General features: G+C 36.0%; 1 protein-coding gene and 1 long non-coding RNA gene across 4 annotated transcripts in view; both read left to right on the plus strand.

Moving 5' to 3' along the window:
- Positions 1–11,244, plus strand: part of SKAP2 (src kinase associated phosphoprotein 2) — a 175,115-nt gene extending 163,871 nt beyond the window's left edge. The window contains exons 12-13 of the mRNA XM_055420987.2: positions 8,335–8,436; positions 8,790–11,244. Of these exons, the coding sequence (XP_055276962.1) occupies positions 8,335–8,427 (93 nt within the window). The 3' untranslated portion in view covers positions 8,428–8,436; positions 8,790–11,244. The remainder of the gene's footprint in view (positions 1–8,334; positions 8,437–8,789) is intronic.
- Positions 11,245–15,677: 4,433 nt separating this feature from the next.
- The window catches only part of LOC129552519 (uncharacterized), a 20,359-nt gene continuing 15,790 nt past the window's right edge, over positions 15,678–20,246 (plus strand). The window contains exon 1 of one of the 3 annotated variants that reach the window (XR_016037045.1): positions 15,678–20,246. This exon is cut by the window's right edge and continues 8,270 nt beyond it. This is a non-coding gene — a long non-coding RNA (uncharacterized LOC129552519). The other 2 variants (XR_008685255.2, XR_016037046.1) reach the window with 2 other exon arrangements.

The raw sequence follows: 20,246 nt of genomic DNA on the forward strand, positions 1-20,246 counted from the left end.
TAAGATGTATGTGGTGATACTGAGCTAGCCCCCCAAATGTTATCATATCTTACAGTCTTTGGGGAAAGAGGAGAAGTATTTGTACTTGTTGCTGGTTGGTGGATCTGATGGCATTTCATTTCTGTGCTGTCTGTCTGGGCGTCTTGTGAACTGGGGTACCGTGCTGTCTCATGGGCAGGCCCAATTCTCCCTCGTGGTGATCAGTAGTGTATGGAAACACACTTCGTCAGATGTTCTCATTCCACTCATGGGACTCCTCTTGTTACCCAGGTGCAAAAATCATGCTCCAGTACTTCCTGATGTTCTCTTATCCTTCATTCCAGGAAAATGTTGACAGATGAAAGGGGAAGGTGCCTACAGGAGGCAGGCCATCAGGCCCCAGTAGTGGTTTGAGGGGTACAGGAGAAACCAGAGGGCCATGTCAGAGAGGCAGGGTACCCAGAGATGACAGTAGAGGGGCTGTCGTGGTTTAATGCTGTATGGAATAAGCAAAGGCTATTCAGCAACAAAACAGAACAACAGTAAAGCAAAGTACCGTGTTGTTAATTAAAAAAAAGCTTAAATGGGAAAATCCATGATTTGTTATACACTGCTGCTCTCCGCACACAAAAAAATCAAGAGCCCACTCAATGTCTATATGGCACACTCTTAACTCTTTGAGACGTCTTCCGCCTTACCCCTTTAAAGGTCAGATTCCCTTTGGAACAGCCCATAGTAATCAGGTTGCATTATGTGTGCTGTGCTCAGTCGTGTCCAACTCTTTGCAACCCCATGGACTATAGCCCACCAGGCTCCTTTGTCCATGAGGATTCTCCAGGCAAGAATACTGCAGTGGGTTGCCATGCCTTCCTCCAAGGGGATCTTCCCAAACCAGGGATAGAACCCAGGTCTCCTGCATTGCAGGTGGATTCTTTACTGTCTGAGCCACCAGGGAAACCTAGGTTGCTTAGAGTGTGCTCCAAAATGCTGTTTTTGTTGTCCTGGTATTTTGCTGTACCAGTTAGTGGGAAGGCAGAGGGAGGGGATAAAAAAATACTCGTTGCATACCTCCAGTACCCTGTTCTAGGCATTCAATATGTTTTCACTTCTCTGATTCCTATGATAACCCTGTGAAAGGTAAAGTATTATAATTTTTCAGATGAGAATACTAATGTTCAGTAAGCTTATTATGTAGATCACCCGAGGATACCAGCTAGGGAGTACCTTCTCCTGGAATCAGTACAGATCTGACTCTGAAGTCTTTTCTCTTTCCATTTTGCTCCACCTAAGTAAGTGGGCCATGACTGGGATTATTCATTTCCCTCTCTCAATTCCTTGAGGTTGATACTGTGTCTTAAGTATTTTTGAATCCTAATATCTAACATCATGACAGATAGATGTTTAATATATGTTTATGAAAATATACTTAAAAATAGGAAATAATCCTGAACTTCTTGAAAGAATCATAAAATCGTAGAGTTAGGGGAACCTTAGTGCTAACTTTATAGATCTTGAGGCTCCACGTAATTGGAGGAAAATAAAAGACGAATGGAAAAAAGACTGCCTCTGTGGAGATCTTAAAAGACAGTGGAGTTTCTGCACTTAAACTCCCTGAGCTTCTTGTCAGTCAGACTGGAAAGGGGAGAGACAAGGAGCTAATGTTAATCGTAAAGGAGGAAGCTTGGCTTTTCCCAGCACTGGCTACTTAAAAAAATCAGATGAATTTCTAGAATCTTCACTGATTATCTGACCACAACAACTTTATGTAATAAGAATGACAATATCAGATATTACCCTCAACCAAAAAGATTTATAGTAAATATAATATAACGAGAGATTCCATAGAGGTAATTCCGTGAAGGGCTTCTCAGGTGACTCAGTGATAAAGAATCTGCCTGCCAGTGTAGGAGATGCGAGTTCGATCCCTAGGTGGGTAAGATTCCTTGGAGAAGGAAACAGCAACCCATTTCAGTATTGTTGCCTGGGAAATCCCATGGACAGAGGAGCCTGGGCAGCTACAGTTCACGGGGTTGCAAAAGAGTCAGACATGACTTATCGACCAAAAAAAAAAAAGTTCTGTGAGGGTCCAAGTGTATAATAAATAGACATTAATTTATGTTAAGTATCTAACTGAATTATTGTGGAGTCTCAAAAGTGATATATATGTGAAAAAAATCTTCCCTTAAAGAACTTGGAGATTGCCTAAGGTCACATACCTGGTTAGTAACAAGCTGGAGACCCTGGATCTTCTGAAAAAATAATCACAAGAAAAAGAAACAGAAAAAACAGCAGACTTTCCCTCAGATGTGCCACACTGTTTCTGCCTTTCAGGCTTCTGTCTTAACCTCTTAAGTACTTACAGTAAATTCAACTGAAGTATTTCTTCGAAGAACTAGAATTATGTGGTCTCAGTTCTGCAGGGGAATAGGTATCTTTCTTTCTGCAAGTGAAATTTAGGCTCTTTAATCAAGATATCCTATACAGCACATTGGAAAATGTGATAGGCAACAGCCAGACATAAGGAGAAAGAACAGACTTAATACTGTGAAACTAAACCTACTTCAGAACAAATATTTGTTTAGTCATCACTAAAATTCTTCAAGTATGTCCCGTGTACACAAAGAAACAATACTCCTATTGGAAATGACACATCTTAAGAAAACGTAGGACAGTCAACTGGTGTGTCATCCAAAATGAAGAGAAAGCATGTTTCATCATGCAAGTATTAAATATTAAAATACTAAATTTAATATTAAAAATAGTAAATATTTATTGAACATCATTTACACATCCTGGAGTGTGGGGCACACAGATTAAGTGTAAATCATTGCCATAATTTCAGTGAGTTTATACTTTTTAGTTGAAGGGACAAAGCTATAGTACATAAACTCCACTGAGGAATCAATACTCAGCTTGAAATGGGGGATATAAGTATGGATTAGATAATTCAAAGAAAAATTGATGAAATCTGGATAACCTGAGTCAGGCTTTAGTCACTAGATAGGTTTTGGATGAGGGAGGAGAGCCATCGCCTGGGAAGGGAGCAACACATACAGAGGTGGGGCTGAGTACAGCTTGGAAGGCTGGGCTTCAGGACCAGAGCGATGAGAGGAGGATATGGCTACATCCACACCCACACCCTTTCATCCCACAGGGTGGGAAGAAAGCAAGCTGAGGGGTTTGTAGTTAATGCATTGGACGGGGCAGTGGTTAGTATACATTCTTGAGCAGGCAGGTAAGCTGACAAAAGCAATTTCTAGGAAGAATAGAGAAGCAGAGTTGACGACACAGTAATCCAGGGTAAGGTGATGAAGGTCTGATCTAGAACAGTTACAGAGTCGTGTATTGGTTGGTGCATACACTGAGTACCAAGGCCACCTGCTGCTGAGTGTGATTTGCTCTTTCTTTGCCTAACAGTATCTACAAATCATCAGTCTGCATATCAGTTTTTACTTTATGGTATTGTAAATGTTGACTGGGTAGAAATTTGAATTAAATGTGTCTTGACTCTGGAACATAAACTAAAATTGATCACAGGAATTAAGTCTTTACTATCACCTTTCTTGCTTGTCTTCTATCTCTCTTGCTTTAAAAATGGATTTGCAGTGCCTGGAGAAAAAAATAGGAATTCCTTGAATTAGAGTAACTCGGGCTCACAGCTGCATAGTAAATTATAAAGTAATGAGGTTGGTTTCCGTAAGTTGCTAAGAGACTTAGGGTGTTAAAGCAGGTTCATGAATGGTGATTTTCAAACATAATGGAGGCACTTAGAGATTGTTAGTGTCCGTTTTCTCATTTAAGGAATGAGGTTAGGAGACTGAGTCAAGCAGTTAATGTGTAGATAATAATAGTAAAATGTCGAGGTTGTCAAGTTCCTGTTGTGCATTTTAAGAGAACTTTTGAAGTGATGGATGTACAAGAAATGATTCTTATAAAGTTTCTAATCGGAAACAGTAAAAAGGAAGAGATTGAAGAGGTAGCCTTGAAGAAAAATATTTCCATATTTTAGGTAGTTATCTAGTTTTCACGATACCACAGTGTTCACGAACAATTTGGAAAATTGAAAGTCACAGTGAATAGTTGGAAAACAATGGTAAAGTCCACTCATTCTGAAATTCAGCATAGTTTATATTTTGTGAATAAAATTACCTTTATTTCTGCATAAGACTGGTATGCTTTTAAGCACAGGTATATGTTTGGAGAAAGAAATATAGTCTTTTAACCTTTCTAACACCTGTTGCTTTCAGACATATTGGTAACTCCTTTCTGAAAGGGGTGGTACATCACAAAATCTTATTAATGTTCCAAGTTTCTGTTAAGGCAGCATTCTTTTACCATATGGTTTGTAGAAAGTGGATTGGCATGCTAGAGAAATGAGAATCATGGTGCTGAAAAGGATTTAAGGAAATGCTGGGGTCTTATTGGGGCAGGGGGGTTCTTATTTCAGTATAAAATAAAACACCAGCAGAGGGAGAAGATGTAGTTAATAATTAAACACAGACACACCTTTGCTGTTGTGTTGGATAAAGTCTCTATTTTTTTAATCAAAACTAGTCCTTTTTTTCCTACCTTTTTACATAATCACCTTAATTTATTGCTTAATAATGATTATTTGAGGCACAAAATTTTAACTACAAAATAAAAACTCTTTTAATGATGCGAAAACTGAAAACAGAGGCATTGGATCACAACTGTTCAGTGTTGCTTTCTCATTATTTTCTCGAATTATTGGGCAAGTTTGGTGCTTTTGCTTCTGTGACTGCCACATTACATTTTTGCCTTGAAGCCATCCATTTTACAGATATTGAATTTCTTTTGAGTACTATTTTTATACACTAAGCATCACTACACCTCTGGATCTTGATAGCATTACCGCGGGAGGAGAAAGAAGCTTTGTGTTAGTAATTACCTAACATTGTCAGAAACTGACTGCAGGCCTCTTTCTAGTGATAACAGAATAACCGCATAATGTAGCTTTATAGCACATGATTAATAGAAAATAATTACACGTCCTACAAAGGGATGCAATATTTCTTATAAATTGACTAGAATGGTTTCCTGTAGATTAAAGGACTCTTCATTATTTTATCAGTCCTCCTGAAGTACAGTCACTTGCCTATGTTAGCATTTCAGTTGATGTTAAGAGCCGCAGAGGGTGAAGGATACCAGATGGCAGACCTTCTTGTACCTGAGATCTCGTTCATGTGCCATCAAGATGACATGATGCTCCCTTACCTTTCAGAGATTTAGATGGCAGCCTGGTATGGTTTTTGTCTCTTTATTTTTTGTTTATTAACTAGATGAGGTTTGAGGGCTGTTTTTTTTTTTTGTTTGTTTTCATGACCCACCTGTGACTTTTAAACCAGTACTTCAGTTAGTATGTGGACAGTTGAGACAACATTGTATGGATTGCATTATTTTCCACTGTAAGTAATATATCATTCATAATCACATTTGTTTGGGGGCAGCGAACAGGGAAGGCAGAGGAAAGCATATTTCCTTCCTCCCAAGGAAATCGAGTGTGCTATTGAATCTGCAGGCTGAAGTTTAGGATACCATACTCCAAGAAGCATCTTCATTCCAATTTATAGGCTGCAAATGGTTTAATTGGGATTCATGTTGCTCAGGAGGCTCATACAGAGGATAGTAATGATAAAAGTAAAAGCTTCTGTGTTTGCAGTCTCACCGACATACTCTAATGGCTGCAGTGTAAATCCATAAATTTGCCTACTAGATTTTTACCTCACTATATTTTATCTTACCTCTTAATTCCACACAGGAGTGCTATATGGAATTCTTTACAAATGTAGAGTAATAAACATTCTGGTTTTTTATTTTTACTCTTTTCTGATTTAAACCTGTGATATTTTAGAGTACTTCTACAAGGTGTGTATTTCATAGGCTTTTCAATTATTTTAAATTAATTAAATGAAGCATTTAGGATTATTTTAGCCTAAAACTTATATTTTCCCTAGAATGTGACTTTTAAGGGATGTGTTTACAGCTGAATAAAGTCCTCTGATGTTTACTACTATATTTAATGAATCTTCTCAGTTACTGTCATGTAAAATTCTCTCATGTGTGAAGTCCTTTGTTGAAGTGATTTGTTGGAAATCAGTTTCTTAAATTTGAATGTGAGTGAGCTTTTTGAGAACAGTAATACATACTTAATTGAGAGTACAGATTATAATTTAAAGCAGAATATTATAAAGTAATATGAATTTTCCGGTTTATAACTTGAATCTAAACATTGAAATCCACATTGCAGGCTATTCTCTGAAGGCAGGATTGAGTCTCACTAAATGTATTCTGTTTCTGTTTCTACCTTTTGGGGGCCTAGTTCCTTTACACTTTCCAAATAATCAGTTGAGAAAAAACTTAGATGGGCTTTGGATAAGAGCTTTCACACTTACTTACTCTGTTAAGTATTCATTTTGAAATCTTACACTGTGAGCCTTTGGCCTCTGCAAGGTGAAATACATTTGTTTTGTTAACTGTTAGGCTCTAATTGTATTCATTGCCTTAAAAATTGAAAAGGGCAGTTTTATTAGGTACCTATTAGGATATAATGGTTGCTATAATGGTTGCTAATCATAGCTTTCAGTAAGTTGGTCTTTTCTTCTGATAAATATATTCTACACAGATTATAGTCATCATCATTGAGTTCTGGGCTTCAAACTATTTTCATTGTTTAGAGAATTTTGTCAACTAAGTTCACATTATCAGGAAACTTTTGAACTTAAAATCTTGAGTCTACTGTTTCATAAACCAGAACTGTGCCCTCTTTAGAATCAGGTCTTCCATCCCTCTCCCCAGCCTTTTCCTTCCATCTTATTGTTACAGAAAAAACCTAATTCTGATACATCCCATTGTTTTAAAAGTACTTATAGATTTTAATCCGGTAATCTCTTTATTGATAGACTACATATCAGTATACACCTAGGAATTTCTACATTTGTGTGGAAGAATTGTATGATTTTCCTTTCTGATGGTCAGTAGCATAGTTAATCATCAATACAATACAATATAATAGTTAGTCATCAATACAAACATTAAGTCTATCCTGGGTATTAACATTCCCTCTCCACATATAACTTGATATGCATATGCACATTTATCTATGACTCAGATGTTGGAAATCATAGCCTATTGAATTACTTTGGGGATTGATTTTAAAAATTTATCTTCTATGAAAAATTAAATTTGGGTCCTATGGTGCTTTTTCAGAGTATTGCTTTTGGAAGATATTATTCTTGAAACTTATAATTCATTTTACTTTGTTTGTATCTCACTAAACATAAATAAATTTGAGATAAAAATACATTAGTCAATCTGGCAGACAAATGAACATTAGGTACAGTTTTCACAATGCCTGGAGCCAGTGGTATGTCTTCAGTGGAGCAAAGGGAAGAAAACGAGGCCCAGGTTCAGCTCACAAGCAAAATAAACGCAAAAGTGACTCATCAGTCACTGTTTTTTTTACAGCTGTATTAATATTTTGCCGTTATAACTTCAGGTACTTTTATTTCCTATTGATCCTCCCCATAAGGGTGAATCTAATGCCACCTTTAAATTCCTTCTACTCACCCTTTACCTAATGTAGTTTGTGATCAATCAGAGGAACAATAAATGCCTTTAGGAAGCTTCTGAAAAGGAGCCCTTTTGTGAATTCTTTTGAAAAGCCAGTTTGGGTATATCTTATTAGAGTTTCGTAATTCTCTAATATGTCTGTTTTAAATGGCTACACTCCTGTATTAGAATTTCCTGAGAAAGAGCATACCTCTACATTCTAAATCATTTTCGGTCATATGAGTTCAACTAGGAATTAAGTCATTTATTGTGAAAGGAAAAAAAAAAAAAAAGGCTGTCCTTGGTAGATGATAAGCTCCTTGAAGGCAAAGATAATTTCCAAAGATCCTGGCAGTGATCTTGGAGCCTCTGACACTGTGGTTTGCATATAAAAAGGTGTCCCCCAGGCTATGTGTGTATGTGTGTGTGTGTGTGTGTGTGTGAGAGAGAGAGAGAAAGACAGACAGACAGACATGGGGAGAGAGAAGGGAAAGGGGCCCAGAGAGCCGACTTCCTTATGTAGTTTCATTTACCAGGTTCCTATCCTAAGTGACTATTTCTATTCTACACCACGAAATAAACAGGCTTTGTCTTATATGTTAATTTAAATCTTTGCCTAACAGCATTTTTAAAGTGTCCAGAAACAAAAAAGATTAAAATGTTTCAATTTGCAGCTAAAGCTCTTACAACTTTATAAAAAGAAATAACATTTCTAAGAAGTTGCATACAAATGACATTGTACTTACACCAGTCTAAAGGTTAATATTGCATATTGTTTTCAATTAGGAATACAATAGATATGGCTGGTGGGTAGGAGAAATGAAGGGAGCCATTGGCTTGGTGCCGAAAGCCTACATAATGGAGATGTATGATATTTGAGAGGCCTGGGTAAGTACATTTTAATCCAATATTCTGTAATAGCTCATATGTTCTCTTAGTCTCTGCATTATGAGTCTTTGCTTTTTTAAAGTCTTTGTAGTTTTCTGATAACACAAAGATTATACTCCCAAATCATTATCTTATTTTACAAAATCTGGTTTAGTTTTTAAAATAACTTCATAGAATTTACTTTGGAAATAGATTACTTAGAGAAAGTCCCTTTGTTAATAACCAGCTGTTTTCACAACCTCCTCCTCTTTAGTAAAATACCACTCTTATGGTCTTTCTGAGGAGCTGAATAGACAAAATATTGAGTAAACATTCATTTTCTTTCCTTGGCTAAACATGTAATTTTTTTCTAGGCAAGGAAAATCAACATTTTGTCTGAAGAGAAAAATTAAAATGCAGCTTTCTCTTTCTGCTCGCAAAAAAGGAAGATTCCTCTGCTAGTCTGCAAATCTTTTGGAATGAGAATCATTGTAAAAGCATGAATGACAGTTCATAACCTTTGTTTTGTTGAGCATCATTTGTCTTTGTTGTTTTATGCATTCATTATAGTATTCCTCTGATGTGAAATTAAATGAAGAATATTAATGTAAATTAGAAGTAAGCAGTAAAGTTATAACTGTTGCTATTTTGCAAAGAAATAAATCAATAGTTTTTATTTACTCATTTGATTTATGTGAGGAATTCAGCACTATTTTGTATGTATCACACAGTCATTGCTACTACCAGTATGAGTTGTAATTTCTCTTAATACTGGATATCAATGTTTTTAGAATGTAAAATATAATTTTAAGAAAATTTGATAGAATATATCTCACAAGTTTTTGATAAATGCTATCTGAAGAATGTAGCTTTGTTAAAACTTTGTAGATGAGTCATCTTAGTATTTATTTTTCACATAGTAGTAGTAACATGTTTTCATGAAAGAATTTTTACTGATTGGCAAGTTTACTTTATGTTAAATATAATCACAAGAAAGAAAAATGGTAGAATTGCAAATGATAGTTGCTACCACCTTCTGCAACACATGTGCAGACCAGAACCGTGGTTTGTACAAAGCCCTTTACCAGTAATAAATACCCTGGTTATATAATGGGCTTGCCAACATTTTCTACTGTAGTTTTCTTTAAATTTAATAAAACAAAAAATTTATGAGAGGCCCCATTCTGCCACGAATGAAATGGCATAAAGAATCTCAATGTATTCTCAAAATCAGAAGGCAAAACCGAGTACTTTTACCCTGCCTGATCCTTACTATGCTATTAAAGTCCTACCACAAAACTACTACTACGGACTCGAGAAGTACAACTCTGAACTTCTCAAAGCAATGAGAAGAGAAGGAAGGCTCGGAGAGGAGGGTGTGGAAATCATGGTGGGAACATGTACCAACAGGTGTGAGGAAGGTTGGTGTCAGTCTGACACAGGAGGTGTACGTTGTACTCCAGAGCAAGGTTTGTGGAGTTATATTGTTACTTTTTTATGTATGGTTGAAATCAAAGGTATTTTAAATGTCTACAAGGTACCAGTATGATGTATATATATCAAAATATACTATTGACTGGATAATTATTTGGAGTAAACATAATCAGCTAATAATGAATCATTGATTAGAAGATACTACTTTTATGAAACTTTTCAGATCTTTGCTTTAAAGATAAAGATTCTAAACATGCAAATGAGTTGATAATATTTAAAAACCTCTATTATTTATAAAAATTATCTACAAGTAATATTTCAGAGTTTATATTTTACTGTCATCCCCTCCCTAACCAATGTGATTATCCCCTCCATGTGATTATCTGATTTCACATATAAAAATATATCTATTAATTTGGGAGATTGTAGGTAAATTCTAGTTTATATAAATTAGACATTGTTAAGTTAAAGCTTTCAGAAATTAATTTGTGGACTTGTTAATCTTGTTCTAATATAGAGCCACTGAAATAGATTGAAATCATCTTGGCAAAAGTGAGACAACCGAGGATGAATGTAGTGGATTGGTTTTCAAGACCTGAGAGATTGAAAAGTGAAAGCGATTGTGGGTTCCACTGTAAATGTAGGCTTCCTTGTAAGGTATACGTTTTGTGCTTCTGGTCCAAGTGAAGATTTTAGTCCTGGGCCAGTAGATGGCAGCAGCTTTGCATTGCATAGGAACCCACTTGGAAACCCCTCCCCCACTCTGGCACAGACTCACTCCAAATGTAAAGTATTTAGAAGATTATTGCCTCCTTTTCCAGTTAATCCAGGAGAGGGAGTCCTTTGCCAACTGATGCCAGATAGTCTCTGTGAATGGTGACAATACAGAAAAACAAGTGTTACTTGTGTCCAGAGCTCCTCTGCCCTTTGTTCCTTTTTACTTGCATATAGGTGGGAGATAAGAAAAGAAACAAAAAATTTTTAATTGGAATGACAGGAAAAACAATCATTACTTTCAACTCATGACTCCTTTATATTCATCTGGTGAAATCATTTGTATCATAGGAGGGAGAAAGTTTTCTTTACACCCTTGACAATATATCACACACTTTCCAAGATCATCATAATATCATTAATGTGAATTTAAACAACATTGCTTGTTAGAAAATATGCTAATTGCTATGTTCCCATTATGTTTGCTTAGCTTTTATTTGTTTTTCTATGAACATTTAGAGAGCTAATTTTTTTCAAAGGTGATTGTAAGTCATATTTTACATAGCATTTTGCTTGATTATTTGCTCTATACTGAATTTGTACTCTATTGCCATTAGATCTTACAATAATGTTCCACTCTGCAAATTTTTAAGGTTCAAATAAAGTTTAATTGTTTGCAAACTGTTATGATGCTAATAATTCAACAGCCTGCTGTGTTACTAATGAAATTACTTTGTTATGATTAATTTGGAAAATAGTGTGTTGATTGTAGTAATTAAGCACAACAAGGTGAAGTAAATGATTCTAATGCCATCTGGCCTCCAAACTGAATAAAGAAATGAAATAGGACTGTCATCTGAATTTATTCAAAGAAGTAAGGATAATACAAATGACTTCATTGCTATAGGATTTACGTTTAACCACAGCTCACTCCATTCTGTTTTTGCCACTTGGTTATATATGACAGTTCCTTTTATGAAAAAGAATGTTGTTTAGCCTAGCAATTGTTTTGAATACTTTATATTATATTATTTTAAGTAGATTATTTTTATCTTGTGCTAATTTAATTACAGATAATTATATAAAGTATTATGGGATCATAGAAAATCACTTTTCAACCATCTGTAGGTGAAATCTCTGTCTATGGAGGTTTTTTTGCTATTAGTAGTGAATATAGTCTTAGAGATTCCATTCAGTTGTTTATAAAATACTTCTAGACAAAAGTCTTGTAGTTCTTATGATTCTACTTTTCCTATGATTTCTTCAGTGTAAGCTATTGCTACTTACTTCATAGAGTCTGGTTCCTACCCCCAGCCAGGGTCATGATTAAAAATAGAACCCAGAGCTGAGTTATATATTAAAGATCCAGATTTGTAGTTCAGCCACTATAAGAAGGAAATGGCAACCAACTCCAGTATTCTTGCCTGGAGAATCTCATGGATGGAGGAGCCTGGTGGGCTACAGTCCACGGGGTCACAAAGGGTTGGACATGACTGAGTAACTTCACTTTCACTTCACTATAAGAAAACTTACCCTAACGTACATGTAGGTTAAAATCTTGGACTTCATCCGTGAGACTGAGTAAAGCATTGCAAGAATTTTTGAATCATGCAAAGTACTTCCACATTTCAGATAAATCAGTTATGTATATTTCAGTCACTGAACAGAATTATAGACATAAACTGTATAGAAGTCACTTTTACTTCTCTTGAGTTCAGTAGACTCAAGAATATTGAAGAGCAATCCAAATGGTAAAGAGGTTGTGAAGATTAAAATATGACCATACCATAGAAAACACAGGTTCACTCAGAACTTGATGGAATGTAATTGATATATAACATAAAAACATTTGTTAAAATGGCTTACTTTGAAAAATCCTGAGTATTCTGAAATTCAGAGAAATAAGTGGTATATATTACTAAATTATTTCTCTACGAATTTAACCTACATTCAAATGTATAACTTAAACAGTTGATCCTCTGGATTGGGAACAGGAATTCCTGTACATCCTCAGCTTCAGCCAACATTGTCATCCGCTGCCTTGTAGTTGAATTCTTTGAGAATATTTGTTAGGACCTCTGATAATGTCGGACACGACTGAGCGACTGAACTGAACTGATAATGTAACATTTTGCTTATGATGAAATATTTACACAGCTATTTGTAATTTTGTAACCTGCAATGACATTTCATTAACACTACTTTCCAGGGGCTTTTTCTTGTTTTCCTTAGCAGAATCTGCTCTATCATTGCTTGATCAGAAACATGATTTATTGCTGGCATGGTACTTCAGAGTATATGGTGTGTATCCAGTAAATGTTTATTAATTAACTGGTGTGCCATCCCACAGTATCTGAGATTTAAGAAGAAAAGAGCTTGACTTCTCTATACCTGGTGGAGAAAAATCCTTTTATCATTTAGTTCATCTACTTTCTGACTGACAGCGTTCTTTTAGTCAAAAAAAAAAAAAAATCAGTCCCCTGTACTGATTCTTTAAAAGCAATTTCATTGTCCTCATTATACCATCAATAAGTGAATTGAATTAGATTGTTGGTAACAGAATTGAGCAAGATGGTGAGTAACTGGAAAGTTTAACGTGGCAGCCAGTTTTGAGATATTTCCTCCGTTCCTTTCCTAGGTCAGCATTTTCACTCTTTTCAGAGAAGTTACAGGCAGCATGGGGCAAGTGATCTAGTTACACTCCCCACATCACTGCTGCCCTGCACCCACTTGGGCAATATCAGAGAAGCCTCTGATGTTGGAAGCATTCTAGCTGTTGCCTTGGATGAATCAAAAAGGAATTTCTGAAAGTGGGAAGTTTCACAGTTGTTGCCAAGTCCAACCATAATTCAATTTTTGTCTTTTTAAAAAATTTGATTTCCTGTTTTTTTTTAAGTTGTATGGTTATATTAACTTGAGTGCTCTGAGTCCGGAGATGAACTGTAAGTGCAGAGAGTCGCTGTAGTCGTACCAGTGCTCAGCTTAGGTCTGTAAGGTTGGGAAAGGGGCTAAAAGTTGAGCAGTCAAAAATCTTGTGAATATGTGCAAAGATGTGAAAATAGAAATTGCCCCAAAAGCCCATCTGGTAAGTGTGTTTCTTAATGTTGGAACCTTGCAAAGTGTTTCCTTAGGTTTCTCTTCCATTTTCACTCCGTTTTTTAGTATCCATTACTCAAAGAGGTAGTATAGAATAGCACTTGTGTTTTCTGTTTATTGACCTCAGCTTTGTAATATAAAAACATCACTCCTGCTGGAGTAAAAGCAGGTGCCGTTTTGAGGCTTGAGCAGCAATTTAGCTCTTGTTTGAGGAAAGTGTTACACAGGTACTTTCAAAGGAGAAAATTAATGCTACCAATGTATGCCAATTAAATGTGACTGCTTTAGAGGAAGAGAAAATTCCAACAAATAAGCAGATGCCCATTCACCATTTCCCCCTCCCCAGCTCCCTTAGGAGTCCACTTAGAAAACCTTGTGTTCTTTCTCTGTCATGTCAAAATGATGAAAATAATTTAAGATAGTAATAGCAACAACTAATATGAACTGTTTACTACTTGTTATGCTGTGTCCTTTTCATTCTTTGTCCTTCCAAAAACCTAGAAGGCAAATTCTGTTGTTTATTCCCATTTTCCTAATTAGAAAACTGAGGTTAAGCAATTTGTCCCAAGGTCCAGAGCTAACAAGTTACCCAGCCTCCCTCACTTGAATTCAGTGACTTTCTGCTTCCCAATACTGCAGTGACTTCAGACCAAATGCTTGATTTTAATCTTTGCATATAGTGCTGCCAAGTCTGCCAAATCGCTTCAGTAGTGTCTGACTCTGAGCGACCCCATAGACGGCAGCCCACCAGGCTCCCGCGTCCCTGGGATTCTCCAGGCAAGTAGGCACTCATTAAAACCTATTGACCACTGATGATGGCTCCATTCTTATAAAATAGTCTGGAGCGTGAAAAGAATAGTTCAAGAATTGGACAGCCAGAATTTATCTTCTGTAGTTATAAAGCAGACCGTGGTGACTCTGTTGAATCCAGAGCAGTTAGTCCACAATGGAGAAAAAACTTTAATGCTGAAACATTTCTGTCTGTGAGCCTCCAGTCTAGAAAATAGAAAGTCAAGGCAGCAGAGATTTGAGAGAGGACACAGTGCCAAAGAGACCCTTTTTGAACAATCTTTTCTATTCTTTCCATCTCCTCAAGTCAAGCCCAAGGACACTGAGCAGGCAAGGAAGCCTTGGAGAGGACTTCAAAGTTGGCAGCTTCTGTCTCAAAGTTTTCAGTTCATTGCTTTTTGTGGGGTGGTGTTTAAATGGGTAAGTTTTTCTAAAAACCAGTTTAAAAATAGTAAATTGTTCAGCCCTTTACAATCAGTAAGCAAACTTCATTATAAAATTAAGTAATTTTGTAAGTGAGATGCTGGCAGTGTCTGACCTAAGACATTTTTTAACTTGTTGAGGTGTGAATTTATTTAAGGAGAACTTCTATTGGCATGTCTGGCACCTGAATATGAAGTCTAATCACTTAGACATCTACCATGGTGCCTTGTGCAAGCCTTCATAGCGTGATAGTGTTCTGTTGTGTTTTGTGAACAACAAAACAATTTAAGTCTTTGTACCTCAGTGGTTGGGTGCTGGGAGTTGGAGGGCACAAGATAAGTTAAGAACTAGCATTCATTAGAGGGCTCTGGAATTTAGCCAGAGGAAGAGAAGATTGGACCTTCTCATTATCTAAAGTGCACCCTGAGGTATTGGCCGTTTTATAGCCCAAAAGAAGAGGGTGCACTGAGGGTCAATTTCCAAGGTATATTTGACTCTATAGAGTACCCTGAAATATTTCCATGCTTGGAACCCAAAATACCATGCTTCTAAAGGACAGGGAGTAAATGACTTCACATTGTCCTGATCTCCCACCACATATATTTTGCTGGTGTAAAGTAACCTGTCCCATCTACATGGATACACAACTCATCCCTAATTCCCTGTTCAAGCATCTGTGGCCTGTGGAGTCTCCATCGCTCCCTGCTTCCATTGTCTTCCACCACTTTCCTCCTCCCCCAGCTTTCCCAAGTCATATGAGGCATGAGACAGGTAAGTCTTATCCCTCTACAAAGTTATGGATATCAGTTGTGGTCTCTTGTTTTCTATGAACCCAGCAAAAGCAAGGCATATAACCGAATGTTCATCCCATTATGTGCAACTTGAATTGAAAAGCTGAAACGTAACTATTTTGTGAGTGTGCGTTGGTATGTATCTGTTGCTTTGTTTCAGTCGGTCAGCATATTTGCTTTATTCTTTATTATTGTCTCAAGGCTTGCTATTTCTCTTCCTATCTAATTAAATGATTCCATTTTGAATAATTACATTTAAGTGCCAACAGTGTGCTAGGGGCATTTTAAGCATAGACTTCGACACAGTCTTTCCCAGGCCGACTCTCAGCCTAAGAGAAATAGACAGGACAGAAATTCAGGAAAGGAATAGCCCCAGGTAGCCTCCTCCTTGTGTGATTCTTAGCAAGTTCAATCACTACCAGTTTCCCAAGACATAAAAGAAAATATTCTCTGACTTTGTTACGTCTGACTGTAGGAGACTACCTGGGAAGCAAACTGGGATCCTTTCTCATGTCTTTTAATGTGCAGAAGGGAAGGCAGGTGCAAGGGTTTCAATGCTAGTTCAGATGAAAAGATTCATTTTTTGAAATTTTCTGAAATGCTTATAGCTACTGAATTCCGAGGGGAACCAAAGAGATGTGCATGAGTAATGTGGGCATATGCACAGAGTTGCTGCCAATCATGGTAAATTTAATTCTGGAATTATATCCTATCCCTTTAGGAGAAATTATATCCCTATCCCTGTAGGCGAAAGTACCCTTTACCTTTAGTCAGGAACAGGGCTGTACCAGTGGTGTTCAACTGAGAGTGGGTGGTAGAAGGCCACTGGAACTGAAGTCAAGCAAAATTTCTAGTTTCAGTTCTCGAATGCATTGTGCCCTAGAATAAGTTTCCTCGCCTGCAAAATACCAGCAGCTTTATTCTGTCTACCTTACAGGGTGTGGTTATGCTTAAGTGAGATTATATTTGAAGGTGCCTTAAAAACCCAAAAACAGTGTAAACATGGCTTTTCTGCATTGGAGGATATGAGAACAGATATGCAACGATTGGTGGAAATAAAAATTTCTCCCTCACACCAAAAGCAAGCAAGGAAAAAAATTTTTTTTAATGCTCAGTATTAGCTATAGTGCTGCTTGGAGTAATGTTAGTGAGCTGTTGGTTTTGTTATTTTCTAATGAGCATTAATGTCAGACATCCTAGAGGAGTTTAGAATTAAATTCCTCTATAATATTAAATACATTTTTGAATCAAGCCATTGATTGATTTCCAAACTCTCTGTGGTCATGTTCTTTACTGGAGGTTTCAATAGCAGAGATGTTGCTTCTGTCCGTGAATTTTTAAACTGAATTTTTGCTATTTAAAACCATCCATCTGAATAATAGACTTTGGTTAAGTATTGTGTGTAGTTGGTTGGAATTAGCAGACAATTTTTTTTAACAGACACCTTAAGGAAAATGTTTGTGTATTAGACCAATATCCACTCCCTCTATGAATTGTTTCTCCCAGATGTTATCTGTGATTGTTTGCTGTGAGTACATACTTTGTAGTTAAATATTTTCTTCAGATGCGTATCTAAGAATGAGACAATTTTGTTTGATCAGATTAGCCTTATAATTTAGCACTAATTTTCATTTGTAGTTTGTGAAAATATAGGACTTAGAAATAAGGGCAAAGCAGAAACCTCATTACGTGTAACCTTAATGCTTTAATGTTATAACTTTAGGCAAAGCTAATAAAAAATGCAAAGGACTCTTAAATAATTTAAATTATCTAAAAAAATTGAGCATATTCCTTCAAATAATAATGGCTTTCATGATCTGATTTTTTAAAAATTCATTTCTCATGTCTTGAACTACTTAGAAGTGTGGATATCAGAGTAAGTTTGAGTTTATTTAAGATTATTAAATATATTTGTTATCGTACAGCATCATGGATGATTCCATTATTTAGCCTAGCAATTATCATCTGTAATGTTATGCTATATATAATTCCAATAGTATATTTGATGATGTTATTATGGTATAGAGTTAATTTTTAGCACTTCTGTTTAAAATAGTGTTTTGTAATATTCCTTGATTCTTTTGAGCCATTAATCAGTTCCATTAACTTAAAAACAGTCATATTACATACCTGTTATTATTTGCTTCCTATAATGGAAGTTTCTTTTGCCATCTTAAACTTCACTGGAAAATTATTGCTTTCAAAATGTATTTTCATTACTATACCCTTTTGGTAAAGGACTATGGTACCTTGTAGTAACTGTGATTAAAGTAAAGATCAGTCCATTCCTAAAACTTTTTCCCCTCTTCCTAAAAGATAGGAGAGAATTTTGAGCTCTAAGCATACCATCCTTTACTTCCTCTGAGGCTGTGTTTTATAGCAATAAATACTCTATATGGATTACTATTTAATTCTAATGGAAGTATACTAAGGCTGGAAACACACTATAGCTTAGCATTTACTGCCTTAATTTTTAAACAGTTTTTAAATTTTAAAAATTTGTATAATTGCCCCAAATATGCTTCTATTATTGGATCCATATCATGCTTTGAAAAATATTCTCCTTTCATATCTTTTCTAAAGATTATTTTGTTCACAATGTATTTTTCCTGGCACTTCATTGCTATTTTTATATAACTGAAAATCTGTCATTTCCATTTTAGCTCAGTTTGAAAATATGAAAACCATATCAGAGCAACACATTAAAGATTAGTATGAAGGATAAAAAATTAATGGAAGAGAGCCATGTAGAGATTTTAAATTTAGTCAAATTATTCAAGTGTGCAATTTTAATCCATTAATCTGGTTTGAGACTGCTTAAGAGAGATATTTCTCTCTAAACGAGGTTTTTCTCTTTCAAAACACATTGAAAAGTCTCTTATCTAAAACAAATACTACTTTTAAAATTTTGTTTTTCAAGAGGTTTTTTTTTCTTTGAAGAGTGAAGGAAGAGTTTCCCTAATATTCTGCTGTAATTTATTCTTAGTCAAAAATAGATTGCCATGCACACACTAGACATTAAAAGCCCGTTACAGTCATTAAAGGTGGTCTAATGCTGTGTAGTGAGATACTCAATACAAGATTTATTTTTAAGCTATTTCAGGGCCATGAGAGAAATTGTTTTCCTTATAAAGGGAATTCTGTATTTTACTTCATTATTTGTAGATTTTTTTTTTATAAATATAAAACAGAGAAGGGGAGAATGGGCGCTGGTTGTTTCCTTGAATCCTAATACAGTATGTCTTCTTAATGAACCTGCTGTAGTGCCCAGAAAACAGCTCCCTGCAAATAAACATGCTAGAAGTGATTTAGCCACAATGTCCAGACTGTGTAAACATCTAATTATTACAATAAAATTGTCAATAAATTTACATTACTGCTCCCTTTTCAAACGTTAACCAACTTTTTCTTTGCTTGATAAAAGAGCATAAATTGTATTTTTATGTGTTGGTGTTTTTGTTTTCATTATACTTCTTGCCACACTCTAGACAAAAGACCTCAAGCCTTAATGCCCTGAGTTATTCCTGGTTGAAGAAAACTCCTACAGTTGTTTATTAATGTAATGTGCTGTGTTTCCTTTCACAGGGAGATGGCCTCGGAGCTTTCACAATCTGATCTTTAGTCATGGCATTAAAAAAAAAAAAAGCTATAAAGTCAGTATGGCAGTCACTGTGACTTTAAGAGAGACACAAAGAATTAAGGCTTCTTATAATTCACTATTAGGGAATTTAAGTTACGTTAGAAGCAAAAGATAAAATGGTAAAATGCAATAATTTCCTTTAACAAAGATTACATCCAGTTTTCAGAATTATGATATCATGTTGAACATAATTGTGGAAGCACCCCCCACACCCCGTATTTCTTATATAGCTGGTACATTAACATTAGAAAAGCAGAGTGATATTGAATTCTAATGAGGTCTGGCCTATATGCTCTGCTAGGAAAAGAATGAGGATCATTCATTTGTATTCTACAAAGCGCTCGGAAATCCACGTGCATCCCTGTGGCTTCAGCGCGTGGTGCTGATCATCTGTTCCTATTGGGGGTGGGTGGTGGGGGTGGAGGATTCATTGCTCTAAACAGCATCTGAGCTGGGGAAAATGGTTAACCACTTTCCTTAGAGGTTGTTTCCTAATGACTGTTTAATATGGTTACTCTCTTATATGCATTTGCTTTACCTGTTCTCTTCAAGGATCTTAAAAATTGTGATGCTTATGTTGATGACAACAGACCTCTGTAAAAGCCAAACAAAGAAATTCAGTAGAGTAAATGTGATTTCACCATCCTCCGTAAACATGTCGGTTTTAAGTAAACAACGAGATGACAGTGAGGTATTTTGTTCATTAAAAAAAAATCTGAAAAATGCCCCATTTGATCTGATATTGACTGTTCAGGAAAAACTGCATTCATTTGTGAGCCTTGCTGACATTCGGAGAAAACAGCCCATTTTGGAAAGTTATATTTAGCCAAACCAAGGAATGAAAGATTTTAGCAAATTGCCACGTAAAATGATCTGCACAAAAAGGCATCGGGGAAGTGAGCTAAGGCCTGTGCCAAACAGATGGCACCCCCTGCTGTGTTTTT

Source organism: Moschus berezovskii, chromosome 3, assembly GCF_049115385.1.
Source record: "Moschus berezovskii isolate FMDL1 chromosome 3, NW_MosBer_1.0, whole genome shotgun sequence".
In the NCBI taxonomy this organism is placed as follows: domain Eukaryota; kingdom Metazoa; phylum Chordata; class Mammalia; order Artiodactyla; family Moschidae; genus Moschus; species Moschus berezovskii.